The sequence below is a fragment of the Solea solea genome, chromosome 16 (genome assembly GCF_958295425.1).
Source record: "Solea solea chromosome 16, fSolSol10.1, whole genome shotgun sequence".
Classification (NCBI taxonomy): Eukaryota; Metazoa; Chordata; class Actinopteri; order Pleuronectiformes; family Soleidae; genus Solea; species Solea solea.
The window spans coordinates 20,755,391-20,773,970 of NC_081149.1; the positions used below are offsets into that span (position 1 = coordinate 20,755,391).

An 18,580-nucleotide genomic window follows, 5' to 3' on the forward strand; every position below is an offset into this window, starting at 1 on the left:
ATCTGAGAAGACATGCACTCATATGTGAATCTGGAGAAATGCACAAAAGTTACTCATGCAAAGACCTGAGACTGAGAGACCAAAACCTAGATTACACATGTCAGCATCACTACCATCTGACATCAGACATCTCATGAAAAAAAAAAACATAACAGTTTGAGCCATTGCATTAAAGACGTTATGGCTCCTGAAGGATCAAAATGGATATTGACTGACAAACGGTCCTCATCCCTGCACGAGGACCTCAATTTCTAATTTGAAGGTCAGCAGTAGTGATCAAATTGTGATCTCAAAATGAAGACTTCTATCAGAGAAGTAACCACAGTAACCACATACCAAATTGATGGAGACCTTTGTATAAAATCAGAATGGAGATCTTTGCCTAAGTGACCATATAACCCTGAGGTGAAACACATCTGTCCTATTGCATTACAGTCAATGTTTTGTTGCCTAATTCAGTGTAGCCACTATTAAAATCCTCATCACAAGTCACCTTGTCCTTCACAAGGAGCATTAATCAAACCAACAAAAGAGATTAGTTATGAAAGAAATATAGTTTTTTTTAATACATACAGTATAAACACCAATGTCCAAGAGATAACATTTTTCTCTGCTAAGAACAAAACCCCTCCCCACATATGTATAGAATCATTTATTTCATATTCTAGTGCATTGGTGTATTAGAGGCGGCTGTTGTTGACAGGTTTCTTATAATCTATTGTGTGTGTGCTTAAAGATGTAACATCCTCTGGACCTTATTATCCTGACAATAATACTACAGCACAGTGAATGCATGTTCATTGCATCTGGTGTTTAAATCCTTTTTGCTGCAGCATGAACTGCCACATGTTTGAGCGTTAACAGACTAATTGTGAAGTGTGTGAACTGGCTTAAGAACTTAAAGGATTTAAAAACAAATAAACTTGACTTGTACTTGACAGGATTGTGACAATTCTGGAAAACATAATGTGGAGCACATACTGTAGTTTTTAAGAATGAAAATGCTGAGAGCACCATCACATTATTAGATAAACGTGGTGTATATGTAGAGCCTGATCACACGTCACATGAGACATTGATGAGTAGTTTTTTAAGGAGGATTACATCAGCTACAGTGTAGTGTACATGATGAAATTCAAAGATTCCGTTAAATCAGCACTGTGTTGTACAGAATTTTTTCACGTTTAAAGACTTTCTCCAGACTGCAAAATCTACAGATGTTGAAATGAGACCAAAACTGGAGTCTTGCAGAGCACTCGCACCTTTCACGTAGCTAAGCCCTGAGCCTAGTGATGGCAACACCATGGAGAAGGTCAAAAAGCACAGCACGCCATCTCCCATCGACTCTGTGGCTGACTTGGTCACTTGGTTTCTCACTGCCTCATCTCTGCGCACAAGCCTTTTCTACATCAGCAATGGTTTTTGGTGTGTCAGAAGACAATATCAGAGGGCCCCCCTGGTCTCGGATCATCACATCATCCTCGATCCTGATGCCCAAGCCACGGAAACGATCAGGAGCCTGGTCATTGTCCTTACAGATGTACAACCCTAGAAAAGCAGAAATTGCATGAAAGCAGCAAAAACACGAGACGCATAGAAGAGGGGTAGTTCACCATATTAACTTCGTATAGAGGAAAATGTGAGTGTTTTTAACCCAAATTTTTACTTATGATAAACAGCCCCATCTGAATCAGATTGAGAAAAAAAACTAAGGTTAGGGAATTAAAAGTCTAGTAGAGTCATACCTGGTTCTATAGTGATGGCCATTCCTGGCTGTAGAGGCTGTGAGCGGGACAGCTCAGGAGTGTCGTGGACATCCATGCCTAGGTAATGTCCAACATGGTGGGGGCAGTACCGTCGAGCAGCCTAGGAGGTGAAAATAGTTGAATAAATATGAAGTCAGAACAAGGGCCTTTCTGCATGGAGTTTGCATGTTCCCAACATGTGTGAGTCGGTTTTCTCTGGATTCTCTGGTTTCCACCCACAGTCCAAAAACATGCAGTATGGGGATTAGGTAAATTGGACACTCAAAATTGACCATAGGTGTGAGAGTGAGAGTGGATGGTTGTTTGTGTCTATGTGGCCCTGTAATGGACTGGTGAACTGTCCAGGGTGACATTTTCTACCTACATTTATGAAGCATGACTAAATTCAGGATTAATCCCAGTGTCATTTCCAATACTGTACAGTATATACCAGATTATTACCTGCAGTACATCAGAATCACTTGCACTGGTCTTGATGATCCCAAGCCTCCTGAGCTGTTGTCCCAGCAGAGCCAGCATGGTGCTGTAGATATGATCTAGACTGACACCAGGGGAACACAGAGAAATACAGGAGCGCTGCACTTCCAGGACAGCTTCATAAAGCTCCGCCTGGGTGGGGCTGAATCTGACGGCAGAGAGGACAGGGCGTCATACATATAAGGCAGAGAGTTTGTGTCTCTCGTGCATAATAAGACAATAATCAAACACCCAGCCATATCGCATTTTTTAATTTCACTCAAGGTCCAGTGTGTTTTGGAGAGTTTATGCTCTGCAGAAATAAGCCTTTTATATGTACTATACGAGGGACCTTGCTTTATGGAGGTTGCCATCTTGCCCTAATATATTTCTACAGCAGCCTGAATGGACAAAGCAGCCACAGAGGGAATTTGATATTCTGATGCAGAAGCTTACTACACAAACAATGACATTTCCGTCTGGGAGAGTGGAGGGAGCTGTGAAAGTGAGTGTTTTCATCCTTTCTGGTATGCAAAGGCCACCATAGTTCCCTGACACACAATCACCGTTAAATTTGAGTATTTTTTTCACACTGGACCTTTAAGTTAACCAAATGTAAAACTACTCACAATAAGAGAAAAACATTTAAGCAAATTATTTGCATTTACATTCAAATGACATCAAAACTAACTTCCTGTGTGTGTGTATAATTTTTATATGATGCGAGTTATCACCATAGCTGTGGTGCAATTGTATGTTTTGGCATAGGCATGATTTGTACATCGTGTACAAGTGGATCATTATGACTTTATTGTGTCAGACTTACTTTCCATTTACTGGCCATGTTCGAGTGATATCACTGACGTAACCAAAGTATTCACAACCACCATCGAGCAGCACCAGTTCACCATCCTGGTGCAGTAGAGGAGGGGAAAATAAATAAACATACTGTATGAACATATTTACTTATATGACAAGTTTGATCCTTTGGCACATGCAGCATCTTCCTTTACCTTTATGACCTGGTTGTTGTTTATATAGTGAAGAGTGTTGGCCCGATTACCTCCAGCAACCACAGGAGGATAAGCCAGGAAGTTTGCACCATGCAGCCGATTCTCAAAGTCAAACTGGAATAAGATTTAATGTTAATAAGGAGGGGCCAAGTAAATGAATGTGAATGTGTGTCAGTGTAAATATTGTGGTGTGACCACAAATAAATCAGTGCAAGGAATATGAGAAAAAGAAAAGAAGAGTCAGGGGACATAAATTCAGAAGGCAGTCTTTAATGTGGCCCAGGACCCTTTGCACTCATAACTAACTCAACTAATCACAGACGTTCTTTGGTATCTCATCTTCTTCCCTGCACAATTCATTCAACGTTTAGCTATAATTCTATTTTCCTTTTCAGTTAATGTGCTATATTAATGTAATAAACCAACTGACAGGATGGCCCTGTTCAGTCTCTGCGCTAATATGGACTGGCAACATACTGTACGTCCTTAGAGATCTGTTCACAAGTGGACAGCTTGTGATCAGATCACCCGAGTTCATCTGATCACACATGGCATGAAAATAGATCATGAATGTGTCTCCTCCTGTGTCTGTCTGTGGAAAGTAATTTCTGTTCTCAAAAACGTGTTTTTGCTCATGTCACTATAGTGATGCATCAGTTGTCAATATATGTGTGTGTGTCAGTATAAGCAAGAAAAACAATGGTAAAAGTACAGTATGGTGATAAGTGTTAAAATTGTGACAGTGGTCAGAAAAAGATCAACGTATGGGCTCTGAGAAATGAAAACATTCTCTTTACAGAGTGTAACTGTAAAGGGTCAGAGGATGTCAGCTTTGCAGGTGGTCTTAATTGCATCCTTTTGCACTTCTAAAAGAATGTAGCCACATCTGTCCCAGACCACCTTGGATTGTGGTTCAAGTGATTGGATCTCGAGACAAATCGAGGAAGCATTTTGCGTTAGAGCTGTCTACTTGTGATCAGATCACTCCGGATGGATGCTAGAACCTGATCTGAAGGAGCTCAGCGTAATCTGATTTTCATTATGGGCATATAAACATACATACATACATGCTTGAAGATGACAGAAAAATGCTTTCTGTGTGACCCTTGATAAAAAGTTGTCAGGACTGTAACTAAATGTGTGGTTTCTGTCAGCTTGTCAATTCTAATGAGGATTCATCTATTACTTTTACAGTAACTGAATAACCCATGATACTTATGGGCACAGTAGTTATATCAGATCATATAGATATACGAAGAAGATATATCAGATTATAAAATGCAGATCGTAAGGACACGCATGATAGTGAAAGTCAAGTGTAGTCCGGAAAGATTTTCAGTTACCTTTGCAAAGAGGACAGCTTCATCCACGTCTCCTTGAGACAGCGCCATCGTCCTCCTAAAAGCCTGAAAGACAAGGTTGAGCAGGTGTTATGTTAAAAAGTGTTGGGCAGTTACATGAAAAAATTGCCTTGCTTGCAGGTAGCAGAAGCAATAAGCTACAGTCATGTGAAAAAATTAGGACACGCCATAAAATATTCAGTTATTCATTAAGAAATGTTCACATATTGATATCTAATCTTGTATTTATTTATCTCTGGAAAAGAAAGTGATCTGGTTGCAGGTAAACAGCAAAAAATAACATTATTTTACTCATTAAACAAAAGACATCAACATAAATGCATATTCTAAAAGGAAAAAGGGTGTCCTAAAAAGTTAGGACACCCTACCCCCTAATACACTGTAGAATTCATGATGGATTCTATGATTGTGAGCTGGCCAGGTCCTGCTGCAGCAAAGCATCCAAACCATGACACTTCTACATCCATGCTTCATAGTTGGTATGAGGTTCTTTTCCTGGAATGCTGTATTTGGTGTGCGCTAAACATGTCCTCAATGTTCAAAGAACATTATTCCAGAAGTCCTGTTCTTTGTCTACGTTCTCTCTGGCAAACTTCAGTGTGGCCTTAATGTTTCTCTTGGAGAGTAAAGGTTTCCTCCTTGCACACCTCCCGTGAAAATTAAACTTGTGCAGTCTCTTTCAGATTGTAGAGGCATGCACTTACACATCAACAGTCGCCAGAGCTTGCTGTCTTGCGGTCTGCTCTCAGGATGAACTTGCTTGGACGGCCAGACCTGTGCATGTTGGCAGTTGTTTTGAATGTCCGCCACCATTTTCCAGACAGTGGAATGGCTGATTTCAAACTCTTTTGAGATCTTTTTAAATCCCTTACCAGACTCATAAGCTGCAACACTCTTCTTTCTGAAGGCCTCAGACAGGTCTTTCTATCTCACCATGGTGTTCACGCTCACGTCAACAGTCAGGAGCACACCAAACTGAATGTCTGTGGTTTAAATAGGGCAAGTCTCCTTCAAAATGCTGAGTAACAATGTTTTAATCATGTGCACCTGATGTGATACACTGTGTGTGATATCAGCCATTTTAAGTGGGGAAAAATGTGGGGGTCTCCTAATTTATTCCTCACCAGAAATTGCACACATGACTGTATTATACACCAACCTGTGCTGTTATGCGACCTGCTTCCTGCATGAGCACCACCTCTGCTGAGCTCTTGAGGGCCCGGAGAGAGTGGATCAGGGGCCTGAGAGTGCGCGGCATGGGCCCCACCTCCAGCAGAGGATTTACATGAGCCTGGTGGAGTCGGGGGTGAACAGGCTGAGAGTTATCGTACCACAGCAGAGTGCCTGAAAGAGTATTGTTTAATGGGTTTATTACGTTACATTACAAAAGAAAGCCACTCAGTACTTTGTAATAATAAGGTCATAGTTGTCTTAACCCTATAACTGTGACCATTGTACAAAACATTCACCTTGACTCACTTACAGCATGGTATTGTACAGAGACCTTCAAGTTTTTGTCAGCTGTCAATCTGTCAAGGTGAAGTCTGTACTGGTCAAACCTTCAAAAAGGGAGTTTGTTTTGCAATTTTTAAAAACAGTCTATGATGTGATAGTACAATTGGAGATAGAGGGGAAACACTGAGAGAGCGGAATGTAAACAGCAGAACCAGGGACCTGCTTCTTATTGAATGTATTTGAGAGGGTTTTTGTATTAATTTAGAAATTGCAGGTTAACAAAATAAAAATCCTTTAGCTGGAATTGAACAATGGTTGTTGTACCTCAGTGAAATCACAGCTCCACTGTTTCAACATTTACTGTAAAAAATACATTTCTGACAGGCATCCTCACACTTTCACATCCACGCACCTTTAAGGGAGCGGAGCACCAAACCCAGTTCTTCAGTGCTATGAACTCTCTCTATGCCGGTCAAAGCGGCAGCCCCATCCTTCCCTGACCGAGGCCCGTCCCACAGCTCTCGCCCTGGGTCTCTGCGGGGCACAAACAAGATGGCCTGATCCGGTCGCCCTTTCCCATGAAGAACCAAGGCACTGTCTGGCTCGAGGAAGCCAGTGAGATAGAGGAAATCCTGGGAAACATTTGATTCCTAGTTATTTGGTGAAGGTATGTCAGAATTTCAATTACTAACGCAACCAACAAGATATGATATATAAAAAAAGGGTTTACATTAGCACTAGAAATGCTTCTTTGTACCCAAGTTTTTCAGGATGAGATGATTTAAACTGTTTGATTCTCTGTTATCACTATGGCTGGGAGGATATGCTTTGACACGATTCAATTGTATCACGATTACTTCAGTGCCAAGTCAATGTTTTTGGATATCAATGTACAATATCCAAAAATCAATGCACAACACATGTCAGACATTCAGCCTGACATTAATCTAAAATGAATGAAACAGCGGTACATCACACAATAAAATAAATTGTGCACAAGCTGTTTATGATAAAATAAAATAATAATCAGGCCAAATTAGAAAATATAGTGATTTTGTCTTAGCTTTGCCTTGTGCTGTAAGAAATAAAATGTGGGGCCGAAATGAAGAGCCTCTCTAAACAGGACACAGCACAAATGTGAGCCTTCAAATTAAAATTAAAATGTTTTTTTCAAAATACTGGACTGCATTTGACTGATAAACAGAACTTCCAATACTTTTAAGTACATTTACAACTGCTGCTTTTAGCTGTGTCTGTTTATCAAGCTGTAGAAATATCACAAATAATGCTGGGATAGACAATTTTTATGTCTAAAAAGATGCAACATGACACCAAACACGCACCTGGTTCTGGTGGAAGTGATAAGGGATGTCATTGCTCATGTAGCGGGTGGGATGGGACAAAACAATGACGACATGGGTGCTAGAGGATGCAGACGGTCCCAATCTGTCTGCCTGCGCCTCAATAAGAGAGGCCAGCCGGTGTCTACGGAGCTCGTACTCCGTCTGACTCAAGCCCGGGGTCACGTCACCTGAGGAACACAGGTCAGAAATGTGGTGTCATGCAAAAACAAGTGACGCAAAATAAGGAGGGGGGGGAAGATAAATACCCTGCACAACATAAATACTAACAGCAGTATACCAAGGGGGAAAGTGAAGTAGAGAAAACATGTATTCCAACTCTACCATTGTATAAATGCAGTATCAGAGGCCTCACAGATCAGTAGGAGCTGAATTTTGAAGAAATTCCCAAAATTTGTTCCTGGGATATCAACAAACAGAGTTTGTGAGTTCATAGTCAAATGGACATAAGCCTATTTCCATAAATCACAGATAATTATCAAGTTTTCATTTCAATTTTTAATTGGTGCAACTTCAATGACCAATTACATGTGCTGTAAAGCATCACGTGACCACTCCGCCAATCATATCAGTGAATTGGGATGAGCATGGCAACTAGTCACTGAGCGAGAGACAAACTCAAGGAGATGAGGGAAGGGAGAATAAAATAATGATTGGAGAAAAGTAACTTCACACTGCGTGATGTGAATAAAGAGACATGTAGACAACACAGAGATTTGTAGGCTTTCATTAGTGCTGTTGTTAAATACACCAGACTCCTCTGTTAAATGTTGAGATTTTAGACATTTCTTTGCTAAATGTTGGAGATTAACACATGTTTTCAGGATTTTGAAGTCTTTTTAATTGATCTACAGTTCGGCATTGAATGGTTTGATTCCTGTGTCGGACGTCTTGCTCATAACTCTTCCTGTGACGACACTCTGGTGGTTGACAGTCTCAGTTCACTTGGAACCTTGCCAGAGCAGGTACTAAAAAAAGTACCAGGTACTATCGCTAATGGTAAAGCAAAAAAAAAGAAAAGAAGTCCCGTGCCGAGGCAAGTCGAGTCGCGCTGAAACCATGTAGTGGAAAAGTGGCATATGACGTTTATCGTTTTCTCTCCACCACCACAAATCATTCTCACACAAACAAAAACAGAGTGAAAGCAAAAGGAGAAAAACCCAGTCGTGTCCTCTGATGTTGTTTATGCGGTGCTTTGGTATTTTTTCTGTTGTGAATCTGTCTTTGCTCAAGGAAGTTTTCACTATCTAGACCTCTTGGAATAATAATTCTCTAATCATACACAAGTGTATGAACGTTTAACGCCCAAAAGAAATAACTATGTCTTGAGCCTGTTGCTAAAAGGCATACAGTACATGTGTTGGTTCTTGGCACAACACTGCACCACTATACTCACCATGTTTAATGAGGTGTGGATGTGTGAAAGGGCTGGGCTGGCCCAGGTACCGATGTGGAACTGTCTTTGGTTTCAAACCTCCTGGTTTCAACGAAATGCTTCTGTACGAGCACCAAAAACAACCTGCAGACAGAAAAATGAGTAATAGAAAGTTTCTAATAAAAAATTTAACAATATTATGGATCTTTGTTACCTTTGACATCTTTGGATATTGTCAGTTCAAAGAAACAGGAGGTTTTAAGGTGTTGAATTGTGAAACACGATACTAGCCTAGTAAAAAACCACCAAGGAAAAGAGGACGGCTCTCTATAGAGCCATGAAGACTGCAGAGAGGATCACTGGATCTGACCTCAAATCCATAGGTACTCTCTACATGACTGATGGCAAAAGCCATAATGGAAGGAAATAATATGTCTCAACTTACTACCCAGTATCTCCATACTCCTTATGAATTAAAGCTGTATTAAAGTGCATAACTTGTGGTGAGTTTGGTTGTTGAATGTTGAATGTTATCATTCTGCCTCTGTTTGGTCTTTGTGAACGAAAACAACGTAACAACATTTGTATGCTGCGTCCTTCATCTGAAAACAGGCTCTGTCAAGCAACACTATCAGAAACGCAGCACAGGAGCCCTGCCAGGTTAGTGTGGATGACAGCTGTGTCCGCAGTAGAATTTAACTGAGCAGTGTCGATGTAGCCTAAGCACCATGGGGCAGGCAAGGTAAGAAGCATTTATCCCGTAAAACTGGTGACTGACAGGTTTTTTTTGAACAGATTAATTTATTTTGGAAATTTTTAGTGGGTGCTTTGCTGTATTAGCAATCACTGGATACCTGCAATGTGATACGTGACACGATACGCGTAATCAAGATATTGCAAGACAATCATAGAGTGATACGTCACGATATCTGCCTAACTGAAGAATACAAAACGTCTGTGAACAGTTAAAAGTGCAGGAACAAAGTCTCCACCATTATCCTTTCCCTCATTCATTTGTGCTGTGCTGCTGCAAGGAGACATGGTCGCAAGTTCAACTCCACCCCTGGCTGATTGTACTCAATGCCATTGTAAGTCGCTTTGGATAAAGCGTCCGCTAAATAACATGTAACGTAATGTAATGTAAAAAAGTTATAAATAAATAAAGATTATTATGGACTCTTTGACTTTGTACGCTATTTGTCATGTCAGGACAAAGTGCAATAGGCTTGCACAATGTGCAGGATTCTTATATACAAGCAGCAGTGTTCATAATGTTCATGTTAGTGTGCGAGTAGCTTTATGTCTGTTTTATGTCTTAACTCTAAGAGAATTGCACAAAAACACCTATGCACCAGTAGTGATTGCATGTACAAATGTCAAATAAAACATGTGGAATAAGAGGTCACTTGGTACTATTGACTGAATATTTAACAATACACTATAAAATGTTACTCCAAAAACAAGCAGCTGTCAAATAAATGTAGTGGGGTAAAGGGTTTAATATTTCTTATGTGTGGGTAATGGAGTACACCCATAAAGAAACTAAAATTGAGAGATATTATACACAATATAGTGGAAAAGGTAGTACCACACAGTGTTGGACCCACCTCTGTTCCACAGAGGCCGCGGCAGCAGTTTGACTGTAGACCGCAGCACAGTGCTGGCCGAGGGCAACATTGCTGCTGCAACTGGAGGACACACACACGAAGCTGTGTTACCGCATGTCGTACAGCAGCTCTACACCGGAAGAGTCACATTCAGTCAACAAGGTCATCACACTATATATTTACACACACAGTCATGTGTTGCTGCTGCGACTTACCGGCGTTAAATGTTATAAAAGAAACATGTATCTCGTTAGTTTCACAGAAACCCTAGCTAGCTACTCTGTTGCTCTCATATCACTTGACTTATCCACATTCATTCGTTTCTAGGGGGATTAGTAACCCTGGGTATGGCTTCTCAGGCAGAGGCGTCGGTCCCGCCTCCTTTTCATGATTACTAATAGATCTCACTATTTTTTTAAAACATACATTACTTGCATTTGATTGAAACTGTCTGGGATGTAACTGCTGTTTAATAGCACATGAGGGGAGAAATGTGACGAAACTCATCTAATAGATGAGACTACACAATGAACAATCACTTCTCAAAGGCAATGAATAAATCCATTTAAAACAAACAGATTTTTTGAGGTACTGACACACATTATCATGACTCTTTTAATCACTTAATCATTCTTTCATCCATCCGTCCAGCACATCCCATGTTTAAGTTTTCATAGTTCAGGACATGTGCAATAATGTCTCTGTGACTGTCTTTCTCAGTTAGTTTAGGATTTTGTAGTCTTTTGTTTATCTTTTTCTTATATTCTATGTTTTACTATATTCTGTAATTGTTTGCACTGGAAATTATTATTATTTTTTTAAATTTGCATTGTGCAATGTCTTGTCTACCTTGATGGTAGGTGAGTCATCGTGGGACTCAAACAACATGACTTTGAGTCCAGCAGGTTTCTTAAGGCTTTGGTACAGCGAGTGAGCAATTTACCAATTTCAGTTTCCATTTGGTAAAAGCTGCTGCCAATCTATGAGAAAAAGTGGCCAACATATCATATTCTGAAGATATGGTAGACTTTAGCAGGTATAGATTTTATTAGATGAGCCTTCTATTAAGTGGCTAATATTTGTAAGAGCTAGTGTTTGGACAGCAGCAAATTTGGCACAAGTCAATGTTAATAATGTCGCAACACGACATACAAGCATATTCAAATAGTTTAAAATCAAGCTTTAAAATAAAAATCAAACCAAATTCATCTGTTTTCAGTCAAATGGGTCGGAAATGACGATAAAACCTTTACTTTTTGCTTGGTAAGCAGTTAGACTTATCCTTTGCCATGTTTCCATTACTTGGAATTAACCCGTGTGATGATGTAATGAAAATGTGCAGCTTTTAGAATGTTTTAGGATTTTTTTGAATGTGTTGTACAAATACTTTGTTATATCCCAGTTTAGACATTCACCCATTCACAGGCTTCAACATGGGGTTAAGTGTCTTTGCTCAAGGAAACATATACACGAGCAGAACCAGGAACCTTCCAGTTGAAAGACAACTCGTCCTACCACTGAGCTACCATGGCTCAATCCTTACTCCTCCCTTTTTTAATACTTTTACTTTAAGTACAACAAAAAAGTACTTTTGAGACTTAAGTACAGTAAACGTTATATACTTTAAGATTTTTACTTAAGTGTAAAGTGAATTACGGATATGTGCAACTGTAGTTTTGACTAGTAAGAATGACGTTGCAGATATCGGTAGCGAATATAATATACCGGTTAAACGTTAGAACGGTTTCACGGCGGCTGCCTGACAGACACACACGAGGGCAGCAAATGTCTGATATCTTTACAGGTCTGTCCAACCACTTGCCTGAGTGAAAACACCAGCGCGAGCAGTCAGGCGCAGTCAGTGAAGTGAAGCGGTGCTGAAACTCGGCTGCACTCGTCCCGTGTTTCTTCTGTGAACCCAACGGCATACATCCCCGAACAGGTGCGTCTCACTTTAATCATTTAAGTGTATGGTTGCTGCAGCTCCGAGGTATTCTGCGTTTACAGGTCCATCCGTGCTGCAGGCTTAGCTAGCTAAGTGCGGCTATCATGCGTCAAATGTCCCTCACGTCACTGAGACAGATCCGCATTTCTAGAAACTTCTAGCATGTGGACGTTTATGGGTGTGATGCTTCACAGTGAACTGTACAGGTGTAGTTGGGTTATTGTGAGGTGTGAGTCGTGATCTCATTGAGACTTCTCTGGACCGTTATTCACTTCCTGCTGCTAGTTAGCGTAGCTAGCTTAGTTAGCGCCGTTGGAGTTAAACATTAGCGACTGAGCGCGTAAACAAGGGAGACTCTGTTAAGCTGTGGATTGTGTCTCTCTGTTTCCGCACACAGCGCACTCTGTAGTGAACGTGACGGAGCACCATGGACCCACGCAAAGTGGCTGAGTTGAAGACGTTCGTGCAGTTGTGCGAGTCCAACACCGCGATCCTGCACCTTCCAGAGATGAGTTTCTTCCGGAGCTGGCTGCAGAGGTCAGTGCGCCATGGAGTTGTTCCAGCCTGTCTGACTGTGTGCACATTGCACATTAATTCCTGTTTTCATGTAACGGATTCACAGATATTATATTCTTTCAGCATGCGATTTAAGTTTTGGATATGTTGTTAAAGAGACTGTAGGTGTCCCACGTGCCCTGTCCCGCCCACCTTTCAGTGCAAACTACTGATCTATGGAGGTTAACATATAACCAATCCATCACAGGGCCACTTCGAGACAAGCAGCCATCCACTCTCACACCTACAGTCAATTTAGAGTGCCTAATCCCTAAATGTGCATGTTCTGGACTGTCGGTGGCACACACCAGGAGAACATGCAAACTCCATTCATATCTATCCATCCACCCATCCATCCCAAACTGTGCAAACATGTAGTTGCATAAACGTGTACGTAACGATGATCTGTTTTGACTGATTTTCAAAATATACAGTAGTTGCTGAGTCATCGTCTTGAATTGTATATTGCAGCATGGGGGCAGCAATCCCTTCTCCTCCCAAGACGAAGGATTCATGTCAGGTGATAAATACTGTCATTATGCTATTTAATGATTTCATGAAATTTTTTACATTTTTATTACACATAGATATGTGTTTGAAAAAAAAATAGTTCTGGGAGTTAATGTTGCCTGTATGTGATGATACTCATCAGTCACCTTGTGCTGTAACCGAGTGCTCTCTGACCTGCAGGGTGGCTGTCCCTGTGGTCCTGCTCCGACAGCAGCTCCACCACCTGAGCCCCAGTCTCAGCCTGAGCCTTGTGCACCATCTGAGAGTGAGGAGAGTGAAATAGGTTTGTTCATCTCTACCTCTCACACTTTTAATGACAACTCTGAACTTGGGGTTCAAGTACCTGTTTGTCAAACCTAACAATCTCCAACATTTAGCAAGACAATGTCTAAAATCTCAATATTTAACAGAGGAGTCTGGTGTATTTAGTGACAGCACTGCTGAAAGCTGGCGACTGTTAGCCAAATAAATTATAATTGAAAATTATATTAAATTAATATTTCAGATCAGTGACTGTATCATGCAGGAAGTACTGAACTAATCTTTTTAATTAACTGATTCTGATGCTATGACAACCGCCGCCCACATTGAGGAGGTACTATAATAATGGATAGCGACGTACCTGATGCCAAACCAAGTAGAGTAAAGCACAGTAGTGCTAGAACTGTATCATGGAAAGGTGCCATTAGTCAGCTTAGACAGCAGCTAGTTAACTTAGCTGAGCCTTAAGTATGTAGTAACTTGTAAGAAACAGCGAGCATGGCTGTCTCTGAGGTTAATACAATTCTACCAGTATTACTCACAACAGTCAGACATACTCATAGCAGTGTTTTGGTGACAGAAGTTACACAGTGGAGATTGTTGTCTGTGCTTTTTCAGAAATCGACCAAGAGGGAGTGATTGAGCCAGACGCAGTTGATCCAGAGGAGATGGAAGAGGTTGAAGATATTGAGGTGCATTTTTATGTTGTGTTTTTTTTAGCTCTTCTGTTATGCCTGCTATCGTAAAATGATTAATAATCATACATGCAATTACTTAAATACAAGCTGTTTGTTTTTTTGAGTTTACATGTCCTTACATTTGCTCAGGTCACAGAGGAGATGATGGACCAGGCCAGTGAGAAGAAGATAGAAGCCATTAATGCACTGGGAGAAGGTAGGTTCAAACATGGAGACACGGCTCCTGTGTTTATCCTGTAACTAGAATTAATTATTTATATCTTTGATCAATTTTTTTTACAGGTGATCTGCAGAAAGCTGTGGATCTTTTCACTGAAGCCATCAAGCTGAACCCATGCTTAGCCATCTTGTACGCCAAGAGAGCAAGGTGAGAGTGAGATACACATCATTGTATTTTATACAGTTACAATACACAACAATACCATTCAGCTTTTTAACCATAACTCCTAGACCGGTTGGGATAGCTAGAAAATTTAGCTTTTGGCACAAAAAAAAAATTGGCACAGCATTTTGCGTTGACACACACGGTCTTTCTGCATCATGCCTACTTCTTTTTTTTTGTGAATGAGTGTAATCAGCTGTGCTCTTTGTGTTAGTGTCTTCATCAAGATGCAGAAACCGAATGCGGCCATAAGGGACTGTAACAAAGCCATCAGCATCAACCCAGACTCTGCACAGCCTTACAAGTGGAGGGGGAAAGCTCACAGGTACATTTCTGTTCTGTTGAACTGTTCTACTAGGTCAGATCTTTTCCTGTGTGTTAAGTTAACCAGCAGCGGGTTATCTCACTCCTAACCGGAACCCTCAGTGTAAATTCACCTGTATGATACTTGTGGTCAGTGATAGAATTACCCGAAGTTGTTCTAGGTCTGTGTTTCCCCAAGCCTCTTTATATAGGGACCAATTTTTTAAAGATGGCGAACTATTGTGACCCACTCTAAACTATTTCTGTTGGACGTAGATCAATCAGGCCTGAAAAAAAAAAAAATTACCGTGACCTTTTGTGGGCTATGAAATGTGACTGGGAATTATTATTCCAGATCTAGAATAATCTAGACTTTTATAAAGAGTGGGAGAAAAAAGACTATGCAGTTTGATTGTGCAGTTTTTAATTTACCCTGCTGATAAACGTGTGTCTGCTGCTGCAGGCTGCTGGGCCACTGGGAAGAGGCAGCCAAGGACTTGGCTATAGCCTGTAAACTGGACTATGATGAAGACGCCAGTGCGCTGCTAAAGGAGGTCCAGCCTAAGGTACAGTACGTCCCCAAAGATAAAGGGAATAAAACTCCTTGCAGCCATTTTACAGCCATAACTTTAATGCATTTTATATGAGCTCCAGCACAGAATACTCCGGTTTGAGCAGCATTTGTGATTTCTATTTGAATCTTTGCATAGTTGTGACATAGAATAACAGTTTGTGGTCTGTCACTCTTCACATTCCTCCATTTGTTTTCAGGCAAACAAGATCATCGAGCATAGACGCAAGTACGAGCGCAAGAGAGAGGAGAAGGAGATTAAGGAGAAGCAGGATCGGATAAAAAAAGCAAGAGAAGAACACGCTCGTGCTCAGAAGGTGAGTTGCTGTCAGATTTGTAAAAAATAGAATAAATTGACCTTTTTTTTTTTTTTAAGTTGAACTTTACACAGTGTGCAATAAAAGATGTTCAAAGGTATTATAATAAAAATGCACTTGGATGGAGCTGCTTATTTTAGAGCCGACACTCCATGGTAACTCAGATCAGCTTCCACACAGTAGAGAAATACCGTACCTTGTTCGTTTCAACATTATTTAATTTGTACACCAAGCACTAGTTACTTTGAATTTTCATGAGGCCTCTGAAAACATCAGTGGTAACTAGGGCTGCAACCAATCTCATCAATTTCGTCAATTCATCAATTATTTAATGACTTCTTTGTATGGAGTTTGGATTATTAGAAAACGCTATCAATTATGAAAGTAGTTCTTTATTTATTGTAGTAGTTGTTGCAGCCCTAGAGGTAACCACTGACCCCTTGAACACCTCCTGACTCGTGTCCCCTGCTTTTGTCTCCTTCAACAGGAGGAGGAAGCCCGACAGACTAGAGGAGGAGGAGGAGGAGGAGGAGGAGCAGGAGGATTCTTTCCAGGTATGAGAGTGGAAACAGACCCGTTCATTGCATTGCAGGACCAAAAGATTAAAAATGAACTGTAAATAGGAATTAGTCATGTTATTCAGTAAGCAAGTTAACAGGTCTTATTGTTGTTCTGAAGGTGGTGCTGGATTCCCAGGTGGAGCTCCTCCTGGCATGGGAGGTCTTGGTGATCTCCTGAAGGACCCTGAGCTGCTTAGTGCCATGCAGGTAATTTAATGCATTTAATGAAGCGACACAGGGCATGATTTTTCCATGGGTGTGGGTGTTGAGCAGAGGGACGTGTTTTTAATTCAAATACTGGATCATGTGCTTTTGAACCTGTGGCAGTGCAGCATAGGCAGGGACTAGATGTGGTTCAGTAAAAGAGAAAAGACGGAGGGGCAGGATCCCGTTTAAACTGTCACAGCCACTGCACCATGAGAATTAAACTCCGCTCATAGACCTTTCACGCCAGCAGAACTCATACTACTACTTTTGATCCGACCAAGGTTCTGAGACTCCAGAACGGAACCAGAACTGTGTCTGTTGTGTATTCTAAAGATAGATTCAGGAATCATTTTAAATGCCAGGCTGAGGCTTGTATGGGAAATGCATTGTGTTAATGACTCTATATCAACCTCTAGGACCCAGAGGTGATGGCTGCCTTCCAGGATGTGTCGCAGAACCCAGCAAACATCTCCAAGTACCAGAGCAACCCTAAAATCATGGCACTCATCACCAAGCTGAGTGCTAAATTTGGAGCTTCACCACAGCCGTAAATGGCAACGGTAAAGATCCGAGTGGATACGAGGTGAAACAACGTGGAGAGCTTTTCAACAATTATTTCACTGTGTGCAGATCAAACATGGGAGCGGGTGAGCGATTAATTGGAGGGAGTTACTGAAAGCGGGGGTCGTTTAGCACTTAGCAATGTCTCAATAAAGCAACCCGATGGTTAGGAGGTCAGGTGTGATACTTAGACAAACTCTGATGCATCTCAGCTGGGACTTCTCTTAACCACAGCAGGTCAATATTTCGTAACCTGTACCTGGAAAAGCTAAACTGTGAGTGCCTGCTTTAAGACACTAGTTCATTTTTACAGGCATTTAATACACATTTTGGGTTATCTATTGGTTATTTTCTTTTCTCTGAGCAGTGTCGACCTCTCACACATTACTGTCGGCACTTTTGTGAACAGTTCTTTCCTTGTTAATGCAAAAAAATTCTGACCCTAATGGGGAATAACGATCACAATAATAAAACCTCTGTTACTGCAAACTTGACATTGTCTGTAGTTGACCTTTTTTGTTGTTTTTGGGTTTTTTTGTCATCTTTTACACCTACAATGATTTTCATTTGTATTTCTCTTTTAGGGTTAGGCTAATTAATGTTTACAAGCAGCACATTGAATCCAGCAGCAGCAGATTGTATATAGTTCTCATTAAATCCATCCTTAACCCTTTAACACCAAGCATATTGCTGATAACGTTTGCACCAGTGCAATTTGCATTACCGTAGTTACGCGATGGTTTGTGCTACTGGAAAAAAGGCAATGGTTTTTGAAAGCTGGGACACAGCACGCCAAAGTCAACATGTGGTTAATGTTTTTCTCTCGCACTCTTTCATGAAGTAAGAAATCAGCATCTTTGTCACTAGAGGAGAGTGGGAAGAACACCTGTACATAGTTTCCATAGCAAATTTAACACACAAAATGTTGTCCATGTAGAACTGCAGTGTTTTTCTCAAACCTTTTTTTCCCCTTCATTTTAAATACTTAAAACAGTATTTTAACATGCAGTAAGTAGTATTTTATTTATGATTATCATATCTCCTCAGTTAGCAGATAAACATTTTGGACAACAAAAACTGATGATTTAGATGCGTCAGCTTTAATACATTAGTTGCAGTAGACTCAGGTGACTGATAAGCTGAAGTCAGGACCTTGTCTATTTTCAGCCAACTTCAAATCTAAACAGCACAGAGCAGATGATTTGTATTTCCTTCTTAGAATAAAAGACGTTTGTCTCTGATGTTCAGTGGAGGCTCTTCATTCGCTCCCAAAGATGATTAGGACATCCTCGGTTTCACAGAATCATAAGAAACCA

The 18,580-nt window shown here is 40.7% G+C and overlaps 2 protein-coding genes across 3 annotated transcripts; one reads left to right on the forward strand and one right to left on the reverse strand.

The window, feature by feature from the left end:
- Positions 1-535: 535 nt before the first annotated feature.
- xpnpep3 (X-prolyl aminopeptidase 3, mitochondrial) lies at positions 536-10,722 on the reverse strand. Of its 2 annotated transcripts, none has more exons than XM_058653415.1 (12): positions 10,610-10,722; positions 10,395-10,524; positions 8,809-8,931; positions 7,395-7,582; positions 6,464-6,683; positions 5,756-5,940; positions 4,579-4,641; positions 3,236-3,349; positions 3,049-3,134; positions 2,208-2,391; positions 1,746-1,866; positions 536-1,548 (listed from the first exon to the last, which is right to left on the reverse strand). In XM_058653415.1, exons 2-12 carry the CDS (start codon positions 10,462-10,464, stop codon positions 1,382-1,384), a joined length of 1,521 nt encoding a protein of 506 aa, XP_058509398.1. In that variant the 5' UTR covers positions 10,465-10,524; positions 10,610-10,722; the 3' UTR covers positions 536-1,381. The 2 variants fall into 2 exon arrangements, with proteins under 2 accessions (XP_058509398.1, XP_058509399.1); XM_058653416.1 differs by having other exon boundaries at positions 10,395-10,475; positions 10,610-10,715.
- A 1,456-nt stretch (positions 10,723-12,178) lies between these two features.
- On the forward strand, positions 12,179-17,758 carry st13 (ST13 Hsp70 interacting protein). Its single transcript, XM_058653436.1, has 13 exons — positions 12,179-12,336; positions 12,737-12,876; positions 13,366-13,414; positions 13,585-13,687; positions 14,284-14,357; positions 14,493-14,559; positions 14,646-14,730; positions 14,960-15,070; positions 15,512-15,614; positions 15,820-15,936; positions 16,424-16,490; positions 16,615-16,703; positions 17,120-17,758. The coding sequence occupies exons 2-13, from the start codon at positions 12,767-12,769 to the stop codon at positions 17,252-17,254; spliced, it is 1,110 nt and encodes a 369-aa protein (XP_058509419.1). The 5' UTR covers positions 12,179-12,336; positions 12,737-12,766; the 3' UTR covers positions 17,255-17,758.
- Positions 17,759-18,580: the final 822 nt, after the last annotated feature.